Source organism: Amphibalanus amphitrite, unplaced genomic scaffold, assembly GCF_019059575.1.
Source record: "Amphibalanus amphitrite isolate SeventyFive unplaced genomic scaffold, NRLGWU_Aamphi_draft 000639F_arrow, whole genome shotgun sequence".
Lineage (NCBI taxonomy): Eukaryota > Metazoa > Arthropoda > Thecostraca > Balanomorpha > Balanidae > Amphibalanus > Amphibalanus amphitrite.
This window is the reverse complement of record NW_024882133.1, coordinates 322,234-342,772: the sequence shown is the minus strand read 5'-3', so window position 1 is coordinate 342,772 and position 20,539 is coordinate 322,234. Positions and strand designations below refer to the sequence as shown.

The following is a 20,539-nucleotide window of genomic DNA, read 5'->3' as shown; positions in this document are numbered from 1 at the left end:
ATCGGTTGAAAGTGTAATTTGTGTGACTAAAAATACGCGTTGCTATTCTACAGCAGTTAAGTCCACGTAGCGTGCTTTTAACACGTGCGTAATCGCACGTTTTCGGCATTACCCCAGCCTGCCATACTTTCATTTGCAGGCCCATAACTTTTCAACGTGCTGTATAAATTTCAAATAGGCAGCACACTTATGCAAAGACATGCTAAAGATTACTTGACCGAATTGGCCAGACAAACGGTAGCATAATGAGTAAGAAATGCAGCTTCAAAGGCGCATGTAGTACAAGGGAAACGTACCTTGAAAACGCTCTTGGCACCCTCACAGTCGAAGTATTCCGAATGACGACTCGTAACAAACATGCGATAATTGTAGTCACTTAAGCTTCAGAGCATCACTAACCGTGTTTACATAGGGTTCCCTTAATCTTCCCCTATTTGTCTCCTAAATGTCCCTTATAAAGGAATCCTCTGTCTCCTTTACCTCGCTTCACTACAAATATGGCGCAACTAAGTCATTCTAGAAGCAGTTTGCAATTTTTACTTACCTTTAGGGCTCTCCCAAATAGCTTCCAGACTAGACACTGAGGTAAAAGTGATAGCACATGAAAGCTCAAAGCAAGAAAAATCAGAAAACTATCTGGCATTTAACATACTTTAAACGGCTGAGCTATTATTCAAGTAGGTGTAATCACATCCACGGCAATATCAGAACACCGCACCTGTCGAATTTCTGCATTGACTTTCTGCCGTTTATGCGTTAATGCCACTTAAAAATCCTCAGTCGGCGCACGTGCGCTTGTCGAGTCGGGGACCACCAGTCGGACGATTCGGAACTGCCGGCCAATCAGCACGCCGCTTTTGTGATGTGATAGTTTGAGAACCACTGGATATGGTAGCGTAGCAGCTTTTGGAAAGGCGCTACGCTACCAAATCCTCCCCTATTTGTCGCTTAACCCGGCCGGGCCCGGGGGGTAATCCCAACCACCGCAGCCCGGGGGGGGGCGTTTTTCGCCCCCCCTGTCTAACTCCGTAAATAAGGGAGCTACGGAAACAAAAGCGATACCAAACGAAAGGTCCTTACGAGACGATTCTAATGCACCTAAAATTTTTGACCTCAGGTCAATTTTCAAGGTCAGAGGTCAAGGTCAAAAGCCAAAACCGGCACATGTGTAGTGATCTCAAAATAAGGCTTCTAGAGGACGGCAGGCTGCATCAAACCGGCAAAATTGGGTGTCAAACGAAAGAAGAGAATCTGAGGATTCTGAAAATGTGCTCCAAATCAAAGGTCAAGGTCAAGGTCACGCTCAAAATTGACCTCAAACCTGGCACTTTTTCGCACATCTTGCGTGCTAACTTCCAAGATGTTTTGAAATGTTTTGAGGCTTATCAGTTCCCTATTTGTGGTCCATCTTACGATACAAGGCTGCTCAAAGGTCAAGGTCACAGAAGAGTATCCCTGCTAGAGGCTATTTCACTGATTCAAGTTAGTAATAATAAATAAGACAACTTTGCCATCCGGAAGCTCTAAATGAAGGCTTAGAGGAAAATAGATGCCAGATTCGTGATCAGCGGGTACAAATCCATCATAAACGACCTTTCATGTGTCAAGGTCAACCATAGGTCATTCGAGGTCACATGAGGTCAACATGAAACTTGACCTTTTCCGAACAAAATATATATCATTCGACGCGGCTTGACAAGGCGAATGCGATGGTACCACTGCCGTAGCTCTAGGACCATTTTTGTCGAAGTTATTTGCGAAAAACTAAAACCACATTTCGGGGTCGTTGACCTGACCTCTGACCTCAGGTCACCAAAACTATTTTTCTATTTTTCTTTAGGTCAAACGCTACACAGCCGTGCTCGTAATTTGTCTTTATCTCTAAAACTCTATTTTTAGCAGCTATTTGAAGTTTGCGTCTGTGACGCCGATTTTTGCCGTGCAGGGGTCTAGAAAAATGGACCTTGTGACGTCATCAAGGGGGCTAGGTCCAAATTTTTTACTTCAGAAGATGTCAAATTGATGGGAGAAAAGGTACTGAAAGTTTCGCCTTCCTAACCCTAAGCGTTCGGGAGTTATCGCAAATATTCGCCAGGGGGGGCGAAAAACGCCCCCCCCCCGGGCCCGCGAGTTAAAGAGGGAATTGAAGGGCAGGATAAAAATACTTCAAAATATGAATTGTTGAATTTCGAGTATTAAATAAGCCCAATTTATATTGTTTACAGCATAAACGATGCTTTGTATGCTTCTAACAACAATAGCGCCCATAGCAACGTTACACGCGATCGCTATGATGCCTAAAATTCGATCTGAAAATAGGGGAGAAATAGGGGAAGATTAAGGGAACCCTATGTAAACACGGCTACTGACAGGTGGCATCCATGTCTTACGGTTTTCGAAATATCTCGAATTTCGGCTTTGCCCCAACTCCGGCATTGCCCCAACTTCCCCTATGAATAGTTGAAACTTGGCTGCAGAATGGGTTCTGTGCTTGGCTCGCGAAAAAAAAAATGACGCCTAGAAGTATATTGCGAACTGTTACCGGTTTTCAAAGTTGCCTAATAAAACGACATTTTGAGCGCTTTGTTGTGAATGTGGTATTGTTATGGATTGGATTAAATGTTTGAAAAAGTGACACTTTGTCGATTTGATAGCTGTCTTTTAAGTTCTAGCGATTCATGGCTGTTAATGTTATCCAACTAACTTCCTTAACGTTGCTTTTCAGACCTTCACCGCCTCTTCTTAGCCATTTTAGTTTCTCCTGTTTGTATCGTTGTGTTACATAATTTTCGTATCTGCATCTCCATCTATTATGTTCCCTTCATAGTACCTCAACAAAAATGTTGTTTTTCCTCCTTCCCTTTGCTTTCGTCAGTTTCAGCTTCTTAAATCAATACAAATACTCTGTGATTTATCCCACATTTATTATGTTTCCTGTCTGTTAATGTTACCGTCTTTTCTGTAGCTGTATCTTCCACCTTGCTGCGCACTCATCTGCTGTTCTCGATTGTCCCGTCTCCCATTCCCCTTTTCATTCCATCCCCGTCGTCCTACCCTCCCCTGTTCCTTTGGTGAGCTGCCTCGGACCCGGGCCGATATCCGCCGACCTAGACGGCCGCCCAGCTGACCGACCATCTCGACTTCCCGGGGATGGTCGGTCGAGCCTCCAGGCGCAGCCAACGTCAACGCAGGACCAGACGTAATTGGAGCCCGCTGAATCGGATCGATCGACCGGCGCCGCCGAGCTACCGCTGTTGGAGTGCCGCAAAGGCAGCCCGGAGCTGTCGGAGCGCTGCAACTGCTGCCAGGAGCTGTCGAAACGCCGCAAAGGCAGTCCGGAGCTGTCGGAGCGCTGCGAATGCCGCTTGGAGCTATCGAAACGCCGCAAAGACAACTCGGTGCTGTCGGAGCGCTGGAAAGACAGTCGCGAGCTGACGGAGCGCTGCAAAGGCAGCCCGGACCTGACAGAGCGACTCTCGTGTCGCCGAGAGCTGTCGGAACGCTGCGAATGCCGCCCGGAAATGTCGGAACATTGCGAATGCCGCCAGGAGCTACTGGAGCGATACTCATGTCGCCGAGAGCTGTCGGAACGCTGCGAATGCCGCTCGGAGATGTCGGAGCGCTTCTAATGCCGCCCGGAGCTTCAGCTGTCAGAGCGCCACCAATGCTCCCCGGAGCTGTCGAAGCGTTGCTGTTTTCCTCGAAGCAGTGTCGAAAAGCCACTATAATTACTAAACTCCAACGGCAACGACGATGTGCTAAAAGCTCTGTCATGAAGTGACGGAACACAAACGCAATCCGTGTGTTGCTTTCTCGCCAGTCGTTTAACGAGAAAAGTTTCTTTTGGCAACGAAATGGGCGTGCTGGGGCAAGCATGTTCTGATGCAATCCAGACGGTACCGCTAGGTTCTTCGCTCTTTGCAACAGACTAGCTGAGTTTTTTTTTTTTTTTGCTTTTTAGTGGGGACACAAATCATCTGATGCCATAAATTTGGGCTTTGAGCGGCATTTGAAACAACTACCTAATATATTGGCCCTATTTTTTTTTAATGCAGTACCTACATGCTGGTTGAATGTTGACGTCACTCATCAGACATTCATCAAAGATCCCTCATTCATTTCTCATACATCTGCATGAGATATCTATCATGCGTCAATATGCTGACCGCGTGCGGTGTTTGTTTCAGTTTCGATGCCATCCTCTACTATTACCAGAGCGGCGGGCGATTACGAAGGCCCGTCAACGTACCCCTTGACGTCTTCTCAGAGGAGATCAAGTTCTATGAACTTGGTGATTATGCTATCGGCAAGTTCAGGTAAGTTTGTGGTGAAATGCTGATAAATTAGTGTTGGTAGAGCATAACGGAAGCTATACGACGAATGCTTTTCTCGCATTGATTAATTAACCTAGGTAAGTTTCAAACGCAGCAATTGATCAAGGAAAAAGACAAACGCCGTTGTGTTGCGTACAAAATGGGTACTTAGAGCGACAAACACGAACCAAGAGAAGCTGAGAAAGCAATTCTCGCCGAGGAAAGCAATTTTCGCTGTAGTCGGCGCTGATATAGGACCGGCGTGAAATTAGTTGCCGCGTTCCCGGACCGGCGACAGGGGAGGATAAACGACGTCAGAGGGATATCGCCGCACCCCCGATCTATCCGACTCTCCGGAACTTATGACACTTTGGGGAAAACTATGAGCATTTCTGCAGGTGCGTACAAGAAATATGTAGGTAGGTGGTGGCTTCCGTATCTGTGTGAGAAATTAGGGTTGCCTGAAGAACGTTTTTAGTTATTTTTTTCGTCCACCTACATGAGAATGCAGAAGCTTTAATAAATGTAAAGATTTCAATAGATATGCCATAATTTCAAAGTATACTCCATCGCTGCTGCCTCATTATGCACACTTTTGATCTCAAGAAAAAGGATTGATGTAATGTTTTAAGCATTGGTTACACCAAAGCGAAGCGACTTTTCAAAAAGCCTGCGCTTCATAAAGCAATTTCTTGTGTATCACTCAATCAGAGGCATCACGGCTGAGCACTGACCTCCATTTCCTCCGCAGGGAGGACGAAGGCTTCATCAAGGAGGAGGAGCGGCCGCTACCCAACAACAAGTACCAGCGCAAGCTGTGGCTGCTGTTCGAGTACCCGGAGAGCTCACAGAACGCGCGGGTGGTGGCCATCATCTCCGTGACGGTCATCCTCCTCTCCATCGTCATCTTCTGCTTGGAGACGCTGCCCGAGTTCAAACACTACCGGGTGTACCGGGGCAGCGACAACTTCACCATCGTCGAGGAGGACGAGGTGCCGGCCATCACCGATCCCTTCTTCCTCATTGAGACAATCTGTATCGTCTGGTTCTCGTTCGAACTGGTGGTGCGGTTCGCCGCCTGTCCGAACAAGGTCAGCTTCTGCCGTGACGTGATGAACATCATTGACGTGGTGGCAATCATTCCTTACTTTCTGACGCTGGCGACGGTGGTGGCAGAGGACGAGACAGTGGCGCCCACGCCGAAGCCGACGGTGCCGGGCGCCGAGACTGGGACAAACCAGGCCATGTCGCTGGCTATCCTCCGAGTGATACGGCTCGTGCGAGTGTTCCGAATATTCAAGCTGTCGCGGCATTCGAAGGGCCTGCAGATCCTAGGGAGGACACTCAAGGCATCGATGCGGGAGCTGGGCCTGCTCATTTTCTTCTTGTTTATAGGTAAGGCCAGCACGTGGCGGGATCGGGCGCCGCGTGTTCGTGGGCAGGGTGGAATGGGGGCTTATGGTCGGAAAGAAGTGTTTAATTCCTGTGCTGTGTGGTGTCATGAATTGTATGTTGCTAGTTATTTACCCTGCAATCCTGCATCTTAGTTCAAACTTTATTTAGAAGAGGCTATTTCATGCTAACTTCATTATGAATATTCATCTCTCACCTTCCATTGTTTTGATGATGTTGATGAATACCTAACCGAGTCTACGAAAAAAAATAAGGGACAATGAATTGGGTGCTGGATAAATGTTTCCTTTCTTTATTATTTCATGACCGAACCAATAAGAAGTAACGTTGGACTTTGCAGACGAAGAATTTGGGCAGCCTGAGTACCCGTCTGGAAATATGCCGGATTACATTAACTAGCTCTGTGAGAATGTTTTCTCATGCTCATGAAAATCATATAAGGCTATGTAAATTCATGAGTAGCTCACCACAGCATCGGCAGATCTTGTCAGGTACGCATCCCGCCTGTGATGTGAAGTTCTGGTCATGCACGTATTAGCCCCTATCTCTGGCCACTTCACAGTCTGTTGGGTTTGTCATTTACCCATAACTATCTCTATGTATGAACAAGTGATCCTTTTATGGCCCAAAGCTGTCAGTGGTGTATCGCACCTTATCAGTCCCACCCCAATTCAGACGCTCCGCCCGCGCCACCCGCCGCGCCGCGCCTTTCAGACGCAGGAGCACTGCGGCACAGTATCATGTCAGGCGACCACCACTACCGCCATCTATGGAGAGAATTTAAAGTAGCTAGGGGAACGGTACACGCAACGCCTCTGCGACCTCCAGGGAGTTGCATGCCGTGAGTTAAGATTAAAAGCTGCCACTTTTTAGACATTCCACTGTCAGTTCCGCTAGACTGGAACTGACAGTTGTTAATGGCAGTTATTGGCAATATTGAGCGACGTAGTCAAAGCCTGAGCTGCACAAAATGACACTTCTGATTTCACTTCAGTTCACTTCTGATCATTTCTTCCTGAACGGTTTGTACCTTCAATCCTCAAAGTCTGCATAACATATTCTATTAATTACATATTTTGTGTCCACTAGCGTCAGTGGTGTTTTTTCCTTACTCGGTGATTATGATACAAGCCTGTTCATTGTATTTGTAGGCTATCTTTGGGTGTAAGTGTAAAATCAGTGTAAGCGTGGCTGGTTGCCCAGCGATAAAAGATCGATGTACCTCGTAAACACTCACAGCGGCTTGCCTTGAGCTTCATTTAAGCAGTGGGTCTTTGTTTACCGGCTATTTTCGTCGCGTCTGTCATCAGGGGGACCATTACCGGCGCAGTTTATGTACTGCGAACGCGGCACAGAGGCCGCGGGTAGAGCGTCCGAAAGTGCAGCCTATTTGCTAAATTTTGGGACGAACTGTAAGGAACGGGAAAAGCAAATGAAATGTCTCTTCCCTTCCGTTCTTGTCCTCACTTTCTGCCCCAAGCCAATAAGCACTCTGGTGCCCTTCGTCACAACGTTTTCTGCATTTACCAGGTCACTCCGGCTTATGCTCATCTTAATCACTCCCCTCTCGCCGTTCCTGGTCGTCCCCTCCGCTGCCACCTTCTGGCCTCTCCTTCCATCTGATCACTCCGCCCTCTATCTCCGTCTGCTCCCTTCCTCTGCCCGGCCTGGTCTGCCGGACGGCAGTCCCTGGCTGTACTGATTACCTGCACACCCGACTGGAGCCTGAGTGGGCGCAAATTAAAGCCGAAATGAATGATCAGCGCGCGCAGACGGTGGAGAGAGAGAGAGAGAGAGAGAGAGAGAGAGAGAGAGAGAGAGAGAGAGAGAGAGAGAGACGAGGGAAGGGAGAGAGGGAGACAGGAGAGGGAGAGAGAGATGGAGAGAGAGAGATGGAGAGAGAGTGAGAGAGAGAGAGAGAGAGAGAGAGAGAGAGAGAGAGCGAGAGAGAGAGAGATGAGAGAGGAGAGGGACAGGGTAAGCCCAGTCATGAGTATTGACATCCCTCACCCAAGGACATGCTCATTTTCTATGCCTTATGGCTCTATGAACAGCAATCACAGGATAGCAGCGCAGTAGGTACAAGTTATAGGCAGCATCACAATATTCCAATGTACCTACTTTTCATGCATGATGAATCGGATATATTGTTATAAAAACTGCATCTATCCATTTTATGTGTTATCGACATGGACTTTCGATCGATGGGTTTTCATAGAATTTATTTTTTCATCTGACATACACGTTTCGTGATACCTACGTAACTAAAAAGGCCAAAAAGTAACGAGAATAAAATTGTTCACATGACTCAATGCAGGTATGAGCATTAACTTCTGCGCCATGGAAATTCGCTGAAGAGACAATCAAGCAATTGGCAATATGAAACAATGGGCGAATGAAATAGCGAACGGCTAGACCGGGTTGTCAAGAATGAATGCCTTCAGTGCTGCTCTGCGTATATGTTGTCTGCAAGTCATTTTGGTATTGAGGCTCAATGCATTCATTCTGAAAAGAGAAACCTTACCAGCATATGGAGTTATGCTTTCCCCAGTAGTTGTCCATTATTTTGTGTGACCTATTGTAGCATTTTATCGTTCAGGGATTTCCGACTACCACCAAAGTTCTCTCATTACGCCGCTACCAGAGCTGTATCCGCATCCTCGTGTGCCGTTCATGTCTCGAGTACCATCACCTCGGTAACCTGGTATGTACCCTGGTACCCTGGTACTTCGGTGACCGTCACCGGCTCGCCCCGGGTACCTCGGTGACGCTCGAGACCGCTCTGCCCGCGCTGTGGCGGCGGCGGCGGCATCGTCGGACCGGGTCGATACTGCCGCCACCACTACCACCGGCCGGGCGGCGGCGGCGGAGGCGGCACCACATGGCTGGCCACGATCTGCCCTCGATCTGACCGGGCCCGTCCCGGCCACCGGACAGCCGAGAGGCTCCTCTGGCTTCCGTCCGCGCCCGCCGTCAGCGACAGAAGCACAAAGACAGCGGCGACGGCGACAGGGGGCTGCTCAAGGGGCGGCAGAGAGCGCACGGCAAATCAGCTGATGGTGGAGGGCGCCGTCGAGGGGTGGGGACAGGGGGAGGGGAGGGGGCAGTGTTCGAGGTGGGTGGAGCAGGCCGATGTTTTATGGCGGGGTTTGCAGGACGATGTAAGGGGCGAGGCCGGTGGATTGGTGGCAGGGGAGTGGCAAAGTAGGACAATGTCGGGTTGGGGTGTAGGGGGCACGGTAGACTCCGGAAACAGCGAACAGGAATTTGACCTGATTTCACCTGACCAAGAACTGATGTTGCAGAAGAAATAAAACAGTGTGAAGGCGCGCATACCTGACAAATGTAAAAGGTGTTTTAAGAGCTTCAGTGTAAACTGCAGTGTCGTGAAGTGACGATGCCGCGTCACGGCCGATGATAAAAGATAAAGATAAATTCAGCATAGATAAGTGCGGGCCTCGTCTAGTGCAGAACCAGGAATGACAAGAGGGCCCGGGCGTGTTGTAGATGCGTAGACGTCCTACCCTACTTTTGTCTCAGGCAGCGGAGGGTGCGTTCTGGTGTGTGGGCAGTTTGAAGGGCGAACAGTGCCATTTATTTGGACGGATTTCCGGCAGTACCGTGGGCTACGCGATGTCACTGGCGGATTCCGGGCAATGAGGGCCGGCAAGGCGGAGCGATATATTTCTGGGCGACGAGTGCGGGTGTTAAGACAGGTTCGGTGGCCTGGAGGCGTTGAGGGATGGTGGTACGGTACGATGTGTCTGGATGGATTATAGGTATTACGGGAGGGCTATGTATCTGGCGACTTGTCGTGAAGAAAAGTGCGATGCGTTGTGAGATGTCTGGATGATTTCTTTGCAGTATGAGTAGACGATGTCTAATTGGGTTTAAGCGAAGAGCGCGTTTGATGCGATATGCTTGAGCGCTGAGGGAGGGCGCCGGGCGGTGGAATATGTCAGTACCTATGAAGCTGGGTGGGGCTGGCGAGTCGGTTACAGGACTCGCGGGCGGGCGGGGGTGAAACGGGGAGTGCCGCCGAATTCGCCGTGCCTTTGCAGAGGTATTGATTGTTGGGCTGGGCGGCGGCGACTCGGGGGTGGGCAGAGGGAAGGGAGGGACACAGTCGGTGTCGCGACGGGAGCAGGCTGTCGGAATGTGCCGCTGAGAGTTCCGTGAGTGTCGGAATCCACAGCTGAGAGTCCGTGGGTGTCGGAATCCACAGCTGAGAGCTCCCTGGGTGTCGGACTCCGAGCTAAGAGTTCCGCGCTTGCCGCGGATATGATATCCCAACTCCTTATCTCCTCCAGGAAGATCTCGATTCGCCCAGGTATAGGATATAAAGCGTTAGGGGACTGAAATACTAGAGTCCCTATTTTAGATTGGAATCTTTCCAAAATTTTAGAAATACCGCAGCAAGACAAAACTTATTCAGAGTGGAAGGCTTGCAGCTTTCTTTATAGAATCACGAATGGCTCTGAACAGCTTTTGACCGTCGACTAAGAGAATCCATGGCTCACGCGTTTCAGGAGGGCTGTTCCCAGCAGACGTAGTCCCTCCTTGGAAGTCTTGGAAGTCCAGTGCAGCAAATGAAACAACCTGTCAGCTGGTTTCATTTCTCTCGTTTATCGCTGCTTAGTATGTGATGCTAGTATACTCGATCCATATAAGATTACTAAACGGTGAGCAATTATTATTCAAATATTTTGATGCTAAAAATCGTATTCAACTGTCGTCGATTTAGCTAACATTTCTGTAACTGGTCTTTTCCTATTGTCAATCAGAAATAATACCCGTTGGATTTCTAACAATCTCATTCACAACCTATATTTTTATCTGAGCACTGGCTGCACTCCAACCTATCTTGCACTATCTTGCACTCCAACCTAGGTCACAAAGAAACGCACCAACATGGCCCGCTGTGTCCCTGTGTTTAGACCAATTGATGTGATGCCAGCTTGCAGCGTCGAACTTCTCCACATCCCGGCTGAGATCTAACTTTACTCTGACCAGCATTTAGCTGTCATCTATATAATTTAGCTTACAAACCATGGTTGATAGAGCCCTCGCCCTGGCCTAGAATTAGACCCAATCTGGCCTTAAGGCTAGACGTCACTAGTCTTTTTTATCTAACCGATGGGTCATCATGTAGTGTACCCAATTACCTGATTTCCCTCTCCGTTCTGACCCAGTTTGAACCAGTATGACCCGACTCCTCGCTGACCCCGTGTGACCTGACCTCGCTCTGACCTGCGCTGGCCTGTTATTCCACCAGGTGTTGTGCTCTTCTCGAGCGCTGTCTACTTTGCCGAGGTGAACAACGTGAACTCCAACTTCGACTCGATCCCGGACGCCTTTTGGTGGGCGGTGGTGACAATGACCACGGTCGGATACGGCGACATGAGGTACCCGGCCCGGCTGACCCGACCCCTGTCGCTGTGTTACAGGTGTCGTTCTGTTCTCAAGCGCTGTATACTTCGCCGAGGCCGGCTCGGAGAGCTCTTTGTTCAAGTCGATCCCGGACGCCTTTTGGTGGGCCGTGGTGACCATGACCACCGTCGGATACGGCGACATGGTGTACGCAGAAAAACGGGCGAGACAGAGAGGGGAGCCGGCGTCCGGCCGGCCCTCTCGGCTGCCTGCTAGCTTTGGGTGGCATGCGGTTCGATTAGCGCGCGCTCGGGCGGCCGGCAGTGCCGTTCGGCATGCCCCCGGTCTTTCCACAGCGCTTTGCATGTCTTTCTCGCATGGTAGACGGGGCTGATGGGCGACTGAGGGCGCGGTGGCACGCCAGCAAAACGACAGGCTCCATACAAGCACCATGCGTTTCGACATTGCGCTGGCGTCACCGGCCACGGCGTTTGAGCGCCGCGGCTTAGCATTTCGCAGGTCAGCACAGCGGGGCGCACTGGCGACCGACTGGCACGGAATGCAGCGAATATCGACAAAGAGTCCTTGTATAGTTGCAATGCTACACTATTGCAGTGACACATGAACCTATTTCGAATGGTAGCCCGAGGACTCACGTCAACGCATTTTTATCAACATTTTTATTGAATTGTCATGATTTTTATATTTTCTTGCCCGTGGTTCTGCTACATTCATAGATGACACTTGCCTCACCCTCGTTCTTCACGACGCTGCTTCACCAGGTTGCTTATGAATCACAAAATACAGTGAATGATTTTTCCTCATTCCGCATGCTTATATTTTATATCAATAACGACGGTTCTGAGTCGTATGCAGGGTACAGTCTAGCATGAGCGTCCTTAGGACGTGTATCTCGAGAGAAATCTATACATAGTTACTAATTAATACCGGGTTGTAAGTTGATCGTTGGTGCTGGTGTCTTGTTGGTGCTGTGCATTATGTATTTTAGCGGTAGGAAGGCTCTTGTTTTCAGCTCTTGAGTTCGATTTGGTAGCTTGGTGAATTGTAGGCAGCTACGGCCGAAAGTGTATATTGTTGTGCGAGGCAAACGTTTTTGTTCTAAGTGTGCGATAGTAAAACGATTAACAATAAACTATCGCATTAATTCTCCATTCATTCAGCTTTAAAACTCGCTTGCATACCATAACCGTCACTTGCCAAAAATGCCACATTAATCACAAATTACAGATTCTTTTATAAAGCAAAATCCCAAACATGGAAATTTTAATGCTACCGTTTGACGTGTACAGTATTGTCACTGGCTCACTTGCACTGCCGTACTGATCACCGTGTCTCTGCCGCGCCACTTATGGCGCCGATAACGCGCTGCGTCTGCCACAGACCGGTCGGCGTCTGGGGGAAGATTGTCGGCTCACTGTGCGCCATTGCCGGCGTGCTGACCATTGCGCTGCCCGTGCCGGTCATTGTGTCAAACTTCAACTACTTCTACCACCGCGAGACGGACCAGGAGGAGATGCAGTCGTGCAACTTCAACCACGTCACCAGCTGTCCATACCTGCCCGGCACTGTCGGTGAGCATTGACGTTTTATAGCATGTTATCGTTATTTCGTATCGAAGAACTTAGGCGTGCATAAAACGACCTGTACCAGGAAACGTCAAATAAGAACTACTGGTTACTGGTACGTGTAAAAGACAGATTTGTGACAGCATCGCAATCAGGCATATAGTTATGTTCGCTATATAAGGAGCGTAAACGGATGCTCGATTCAACCAGTAAACGTCTATTATGCCGTCTTCTCTTCTCTTCTCAGCATCGTATCAATAATGACAGTGCCGCCGGCTACGATAATTGCTGTCGTGAGATGCCACTCTGTACGCTAATGTCGCTCGTTATTTTGCTATCACGCATGGTAATTACATGTCTTAATTGGTCGTACTCCGTGCAGGATGGTGGTCTCCTGTCTCAGTAACGGTCTCATTAATACAGCGCAGTGGCTGTCTCTGGGCGCTCCTGACCCCTCCCCTCGACCCCTCCTCCTGTGCAGGTCAGGGAAAGAAGGACTCGCTGTCAGAGTCGTCTTCCGAAGTTGATCTGGAGGAGGGAAACTTGATGTGTCACGAGATGACCTCGAAGTTGAACTGCGCGTCACGGCACAACAACAACGTGAACGCCATCAGCATCGAGACAGACGTCTGACAGTAGGTGAGAAGAGCACCCCGACGTTTTGGTTTTTGAGACCAACTTCTGCTCAGCCTTTCGGCACATATATGACGTTCACGATGCATATTTTTCGCAGAAAAAAACGAGATAAAATGACCTTTTCTGCTCTCGTTTTTGCAGACGCCGTCCCTCTGTTTCGCTGCACGAAACGGAGTCAAGTGCCAAGCTTCCTGTTGAGCTCAACGCGCGGCGAAGCCTGCGAGCGCGTCTTGGAGTGCGCCTGGGAGTGGGCCGCGGCGCCGCCACTTCCACCCCTGTGATACGGGCCGCGGCGAGCATCGGCGGCGCACGCACCGCAGCCGCTTCCAGGGACGGCGGGCGCCGCGCCGACGCTGTGCCAAAGAGAGGTGCAACTGGGAAATGGAACCAGCCACACCCGTAGCAAGTCTGCATCAGCCAGATGGCTTGTCAGTGCTGAATTTCGTAGACGAAATTACTTTGAAGTCAAGCTATAGAGCTGGTAATGTGAGCCGATGTTATTGGATTAAAACTCTATCACTCCAGCCTTTGTGGGCTGGATCAAATTTTAGCTGGGCAGAGGGAAATGTTCGAGAGTCGCCGAGGAAGCTGCACTTCTAGTGCCAAACGGCAGCGCTGCTCCGTCCTTTGATGACGTCATATGTTCCAGCCACGTCACCAGTGCGTTCCTGCACCCCGCTCAAACCTGCGCCCCGCCGCCGGCACGCCCCCACCGACACACACGCGCCCGCGCGCTGTGTCTTTCGCAGCGGGGCGGCCCAGCGGAGAGGCGGGTGGCCGTCCCCGAGCCGAGCTGCCGCTGTCAGGCCGGACACGCATCGACACTAGGGCTGGACTCTGGGTGTGCGGTTAGGGATCCGTCGGATTACTGCGTATGGAGCGGTCTAGCAATGTGTCGCTCTTGAAACCAGCGACTTGTCCAATCTACTAGTCAGCGTCGGGTGCTCGATATTAAATTGTGCATCATTTACCCCGGCAGACCCCTTGATCTCTTGACTCGTTCTTGCGTATCCGACGATTCTTCGAGAGTAGCCCATCATACACTTTTATATTGGATTTCTTATGCCGTTGTACATAGTGCTGTAAATAGATAATGTCTACAGTTATCTACATTGCCATTGTTAACGTGGGCAGTCGGCCCGCATTGTTGAACTTTACCTATCCATCCTTCTCTCTTTCTCTCCCCTCTGCATCTGTCCCGTTCCGAGCTAGCGAGACACGAGCCTCTCCCCCAGCCGCCGGAGACGGAGACCCTCGGTCCACCAGCCAGCTCTCCTAGTACCGGCCAGCATACACCCCAGTCCCCACACCCACCCACACACACACACCGTACCTGAGAGACCGCGCGGCGGCCCCGGGCCGTCCCGGCGGACACCGGCGCCGTACACTCGACACACCTGGCTGGTTTTACGAATATCATATCGCCCAGTTTTGGTGAAATCATGGAGCGGGGGGCTATTTTTCTGTGTGACATTGGGTTTGTCTTTGCGTCTCCCGTGGAGGCGCTGTCCGTTCCGATCGGTCTGTCATATTGTATCGGGCTCGCGTTCTTGCCGCGGTTATTGTTATGGGTACGTGCGTATCGGCAGACATATGAGAAGTGGCGTTTTCAGAGTATAATCAAATTGTTTTGTGTCGGGTGGCTGCGGACAGGTGCCAGTCGTTATGCACTTTTGCCGTCTCTTTTTGCGATGCCATCCCGAGGGGCGGCTTGTTGCGTTTGCCGCGTGTACATCGAATGCCGCGTCGATGGTGCATGCCGACTTGGCCTCATCTTCCCTCATTTTCCCTCCCTCCTCTATTTCTCCTCTCTTCCCTCCCCGTCTATCCTTTTTCCTGCCTCCCTCCCGTCTCTCCCCCTCTACTCTCTTTCCTCCTTCTTCTTCCTTCTCTATCTCTCTTTCCTTTTCTTCTCGCTCCTTCACCACAGCCTTCACCACCTTCATTCTTCCCTCTCTCACTCGCGAGCGCGCTTTCTGACTGATCAGTGGACTCGGCCGGTGTTCTTTCTGTCCTGTTCGGGTTTGACTCGTGCTGAGGCCGATGTGGCCACCTCTGGAGCAGCATTGCCGACCCCGCTGGGGGAGAGGCGCTCTGGAGTGCAGCTGGCTCCTCTCTGTCTCTCCCTCTTTCCTCCCTCCCTCTGTAGTCTGCCCCTACCCGGCGGCACGGCCGTTTCTAGCTCGTAGTACAGACTGCCCAGACGACCGCAGCGCCACGCGGCGGCCGGTCGGTGAACTAGTGACTGTCAGCAGTCGGCGAGCCGCCGACGCATTGGTCCTAGCCGGCGTGCAGCCTTTCTTTGCTGCGCTGACGACGCCTCCTCCACTACCACCGACGGGCCCGCGCCGGCTGATCCTCAACCTCCGGCCCGCCCGACTGCGCCGCGCGCGTGCAAGTGCACAGAGTTATGCATATCAATACTCCATGCGCGTCGTCCCAGCGCTTGTTTTGCCTTATTCCGAGTCATGTTCGGTGCGGTTTTCACCCTGTGCGCACGCGGCGGCGGCAGTGGGCGGGTCGGGTGCCGGGGCGGCGGCCGGCCGGCCGGTCCCGCAGTGCCTTGGTCCGTTCACAGGGGCACCCTCGGGGGCCAGTCACGCTGGGTTGGTTGCGCGGTGGTGGAGGGGGCGTCTAGGCGGTGCTCTCTTTCCTCCGTCTGTTCGACTCTCAGCTCACCGAGTCCGGTCCGCTGGCAGGCCCCAACAAGCGTTTGCTTTTTCATCGTCAATAAAGTTATTTATATCAATCGTGTGCCTTTTTACTCGCTGCGGTGACGGACATACCATGCGGTGGTGGTGGTACACCATTTTACGGCCAAATGTAGACAGAGCGCTGCAGCGCACACAGTTCAATAGGGGAGAGTGGGGTAAGATGCCCAGGGTGGGAAAGACGCCCCACCCCCTCTAGCGGCGAAACAAAGAATCGAACCTGGAAATTAATGTTCCTAGCGTAAAGCGGAAGCCTGCCTTGTTAACTGCACACAAATTTGCGAAGCTCAGTTGGGCAACGGCTGGCTGGTGATTGCATGTTTTTTATTTGCTGCTTTCAAAAAATATTTTGGTGTCAAAACATTGTAAATATCAAAGAAGGTAGATAATTTTTGCGTCCCTTGCTATAGTCGTGATACATTAACATGCGTGTACTGTGTCCCAAACAGTTTATTTCAGGGTGTAGTTTTATGGCTAACAAATTGTACTGATTTAATGTTACTTCGGTACCTTGGGGTAAGATGCCCCCTGTCCTGATGGGGAAAGACGCCCCCCTAAATTCGTAGGCTGTCTTTCAAGCATCCCGTCAAATCATTTATTATACTTGTGATTAGAGACAAAAGCCGATCTGGGACTATTGAGAGTCCAATTCGGTCGGGTGCTCCCCATGCCGGTCTTTCGGCCCATACAACGACTTTTTGGGCGGCATCTGACTGAGAGCCCTCACGACGGCCTCTGTGGGCCCCTCACGACATCCTTTGAGGGCTCCCACGTTGGCTCCACGGGCCGCGCTGGCATCTGGGGTCCACACGATGGGCTCGAGGGCCCTCAAGCATCATGAAGACCTACAAGGGCCCCACAGTGGTCTCCGAATGCCACCACGGAGGCTTGTTTGGCCGCGCTGGACTATGATGGCCCTAACGATGACCTCTGAAGCCCCTTACGACTACTTTTGAGGGCCCTTACGATGACGTTTGGTGTCTACTGCAGGCTCGAAGGGACTGCTGATTCGTTCAGGCGATTCACGTGCCCATTTATGTCACTTATAGTGCAGGGGGCATCTTACCCAACGCCAGGGGGCGTCTTTCCCACCCTGTGGGGTAAGATGCCCCCTTTCACTTCCTCAGGGAAATGCTTAATAGCAAAAAAAGTTATCATATTTCAGGCACGAAAGTGTGATAATTTTGGAGAAAAATGATGTCGGCTTCCGTTGAAACTCCAAGTTTTTGCTTTCCGATCGTCATTTTCGAATAAAATCTGACATAGTAAAACCCTGGGCATCTTTCCCCACTCTCCCCTAATATTGCAACTGAATGCTGATTTCGACTGTTCGGCATAGACAGACTATATATGTATGTCGTACTGTTGAAGTCACCTGCACCTGAAGTATTCTTGAAATGTGTGCACTACCGCTTAAATTGGGCGTAAAAAGGTGCGGATTTAGCTATCCGAAGCTGCACAAGGTGACATGGTAAATCTAGCAGCACACTATAATGTTTCTTTTTTGGCAATATACCTAATTCCTTTGATATTTTAACCCCCGTCGTCCCAGTACGAATTACGAACATAAAGGTTTCAAAGCTGGAGCTCACCTTGAACTTGAAAACTGGCATTTCTGGGATTTGCTATAAAACAATGTCATTAACAAAATAAAAATGAAGAGAACTACTGCAACTGAGACGTCACGCACGGGCCGATGAGTGTTGATGGACGACGAAGCGTAGCGATGCGGGAGCTGAGGCGAAGGGTAATAATAGGTAGCAAATCTAATTGCATTATTTTTGCCAGAAACTGTTGGAACCGACTCATGTCGCTATTCGAGTTCCGTTTACGTGAAAACGTGCTGCGTGACTTCGTAATCCGCATTTCATTGAGACAGCGCAGAGCCCAGCGGCGTATGCTGGCCCACGGAGCATAATGCCTGCGCTGGTAGACTGACCCGCAGTACAGTCGTGTTCAGCGGAACAGCATACCTCCCAGGCAGTCCGCGGCCGAGAAAAGCCCGGCACACGGGAGTCTCCAAGTGACCAGCATCGGTACATGGGTGGCTGGAGTGGCTCATGGTATCTTCGGATAACACATTGCTATTTGTGAACGTAAACAAGTAGAGGATAATGGGCTCAGAAAACTATGAAATATATCCTTGGGACGTGTTTACTTTTACCTAACCCGGACATCAATTTTTTGCAACGACAAAAAGGTAATTTCAATTACTTCTTTATATAAAACCACACAGATGACAGAGACAGACGTGTCTTGCTGTTGATAAAGTGTTGGGGGAACTGATCTTGCGCCACATCATACGGCATCTAAAAAGTAATCGAGCACCTTTTTAGGTAGCTGGGAATGGCATTGGACTTAGTTCACAAACTAATTTGACACAGAACAAAAAAAAAAGCTAAGCAGCATGATGATCACTGCGTTAGCACCCAAAAGGACCGGTAAAATGTATGGGACCAAAACCACCACACCTCAATGTCACTGTTTACAGTGGCTAGAGCTTGTTAACCGCACTTTGTGATGACCGATCCGATGGGGAAGGCGCGCCGGGAGCCGAGCACCCGCTCCCTGTCGATCAGCAGCGTGTTGGCCTTGACGCGCAGCTCATCCTCCATCTGGTGTTTCTGCTCGAGCAGCGACGCTATGGCGGCCTCTGTGTCGGCCAGTTTCTGCTTCAGCTGGTCGATAGAGCCGTAAATGTCACCCACCTCTCCCTGCAGCCGCAGCATGGCATTGTCTCGACACAGCTCCATACAGGGCCGGTGGGTGCGCCGCTCCAGCCGCGTGTGCGCCACCTTCAGCGGCGGGCACTTGTCGGCCAGCGCCTTCTGCAGCGCCTGACGGTACTTCTCCTGGTCGGCAATCTCCTGGATCAGACGGGACAGCTCCACCTGGATCTTGTTCTTGGCGTCCTGCGTCTGCTGCACCCGCTGCTTCAGCGCCTGGTTGGTGTTGTTCCACGCCTGCCACAGCTCGTTGATAGAGGCATTGACGAGGTTCTTCGCCTCTGCGCGCAGCCGCGAGCTCTCTGCGCGCGAGTTCTGCGAGCGCTGCACCAGCCGCACGGTGTAGTCCATCCAGGACTCGGGGGTGCTCATGGTTCTGTCTGACTTCTCGATGCCCGGGTACAGGGCGATTCCTGGCGACGTGTTCTTCAGACCGTGGGAGTACTTGTCGATGTGGAGCGCCGAGAACTTGTCCAGAGAGTCGCGCTCAAGGCACTGTCTCGTCTCTGCCAGATCCTGCAGAGCCTGAGCGATGCGCTCCAGCATACGACAAAGACGCTCTTGAATTGACTTGATGACGTCAATCTCACGGTTTAGTCCAACCTCAACATCGTCGTGCACCTGGTCAATGCCCATTCTTCCCTCGCGAGCGTACAGACATTCCTGGACTATCCTAAGAGGGTTCTCTAGCTCACGAAGGAGACATTCCGCTTGCCGTTTCATTTCTTCCAATTTTTCCGTTTCGGCGACGTTCATTTCCAGCTCATGCACCACTTCATGGCGCCAGTAGTTAACATCTCCTATTCTCTCGCCAAGGCGTTGAGTTGACTCGTGCTGTCCATGTGATACAATGCAATCAGTATCACGCATAATTCGAAGCGAGTCGCTTCTCACTTGTTCTCCGACAACTCGCCTTCCTTCTGATTTATTCAGGCTGTCGAAGTTGGCCTGCTGCCAATCCGACACCGTATACCTGCTGTGGGATACATTCTGGGCGGTCGCCCTAATGGGAGGACATAGCTGTTGGTTGCCAACAGCACTTCTCTCCCAAAATGTTGTGGCATTTCCTGGAATAGTGACCCCTGGGGAGTATTTGTCCGCTCCAACGCTTGGCCGATATGCATAGTCGAATGGAGCTCCTGAGCCCAATGTCCTCACACTTTCACCGCATCTGCAATCGCCGATGTGCCTCACTTCGGTTTTATACGTTGTGGACATTTTGTATCAGCCCCAAAGCAAAGTGAGGTCAAGGGGCTTACAAAAATTTATTTCCTACACTATGATATATAACCAGAATTGACTTTGGACTACGATCATAAAAATAAACACGCCAACCCTGTAGAAAAAAAAAAATCAGACAAAATACAACTCGTTCGCAAATGCAGCTGATATTCACTATCTAGCACGTGACTTCGGCAATAACAATACTTCATTCCGATGGGAATATTGCGATATTGCGTGCAAGAAAAATGATAGGAATAAACCGTACAAAAAAAATCACTTCACTTGCACAACATATTTCGCATATCGGAGAAGCGATTATAAACAGACACTTCATGCGGTGGCCCTTAGCTAAATTACCTTCCACTGAAACCCACTGATGGATAGTCTTGTTTTACACAGGCAGGCTGAAATAAGTAAAACCCGGTACTCTAGGCAGCTGAGGCCCAGCTCGAATTCAGTCCAGAGTCGTTAAAACTTGAAGCACATTGAACTGGTGGTAAGAAAATTGGTGATTGTGTTTGAAATAATTGACAAGCCACTTGCAAAATGCGATTGCAAAA

General features: G+C 50.4%; 2 protein-coding genes and 1 long non-coding RNA gene across 9 annotated transcripts in view; 1 reads left to right on the top strand and 2 right to left on the bottom strand.

Moving 5' to 3' along the window:
• The window catches only part of LOC122363784, a 65,404-nt gene extending 64,833 nt beyond the window's left edge, over window positions 1–571 (bottom strand). Inside the window, exon 1 of the long non-coding RNA XR_006253426.1 lies at window positions 545–571. This is a non-coding gene — a long non-coding RNA (uncharacterized LOC122363784). The remainder of the gene's footprint in view (window positions 1–544) is intronic.
• LOC122363782 (potassium voltage-gated channel protein Shaker-like) overlaps window positions 1–16,068 on the top strand; it is an 82,305-nt gene extending 66,237 nt beyond the window's left edge. For 4 of the 7 annotated variants that reach the window (XM_043333429.1, XM_043333423.1, XM_043333427.1 and 1 more), the window contains exons 4-9: window positions 4,188–4,316; window positions 5,065–5,708; window positions 11,174–11,303; window positions 12,498–12,688; window positions 13,164–13,321; window positions 13,460–16,068. In XM_043333429.1, coding sequence (XP_043189364.1) covers window positions 4,188–4,316; window positions 5,065–5,708; window positions 11,174–11,303; window positions 12,498–12,688; window positions 13,164–13,315 — 1,246 coding nt within the window. In that variant the 3' untranslated portion in view covers window positions 13,316–13,321; window positions 13,460–16,068. Of the gene's footprint in view, window positions 1–4,187; window positions 4,317–5,064; window positions 5,709–11,001; window positions 11,132–11,173; window positions 11,304–12,497; window positions 12,689–13,163; window positions 13,322–13,459 lie in introns of all 7 variants that reach the window. The other 3 variants (XM_043333430.1, XM_043333424.1, XM_043333426.1) reach the window with 1 other exon arrangement.
• A 2,165-nt stretch (window positions 16,069–18,233) lies between these two features.
• On the bottom strand, window positions 18,234–20,140 carry LOC122363789 (tektin-3-like). The gene has a single exon (XM_043333438.1). It carries the CDS (start codon window positions 19,971–19,973, stop codon window positions 18,534–18,536), a length of 1,440 nt encoding a protein of 479 aa, XP_043189373.1. The 5' UTR covers window positions 19,974–20,140; the 3' UTR covers window positions 18,234–18,533.
• Window positions 20,141–20,539: the final 399 nt, after the last annotated feature.

What these genes read in the sequence shown, in the direction of transcription:
- LOC122363789 (XM_043333438.1), bottom strand. Translation starts at nt 19,973, where the DNA reads ATGTCCACAACGTATAAAACCGAAGTGAGGCACATCGGCGATTGCAGA.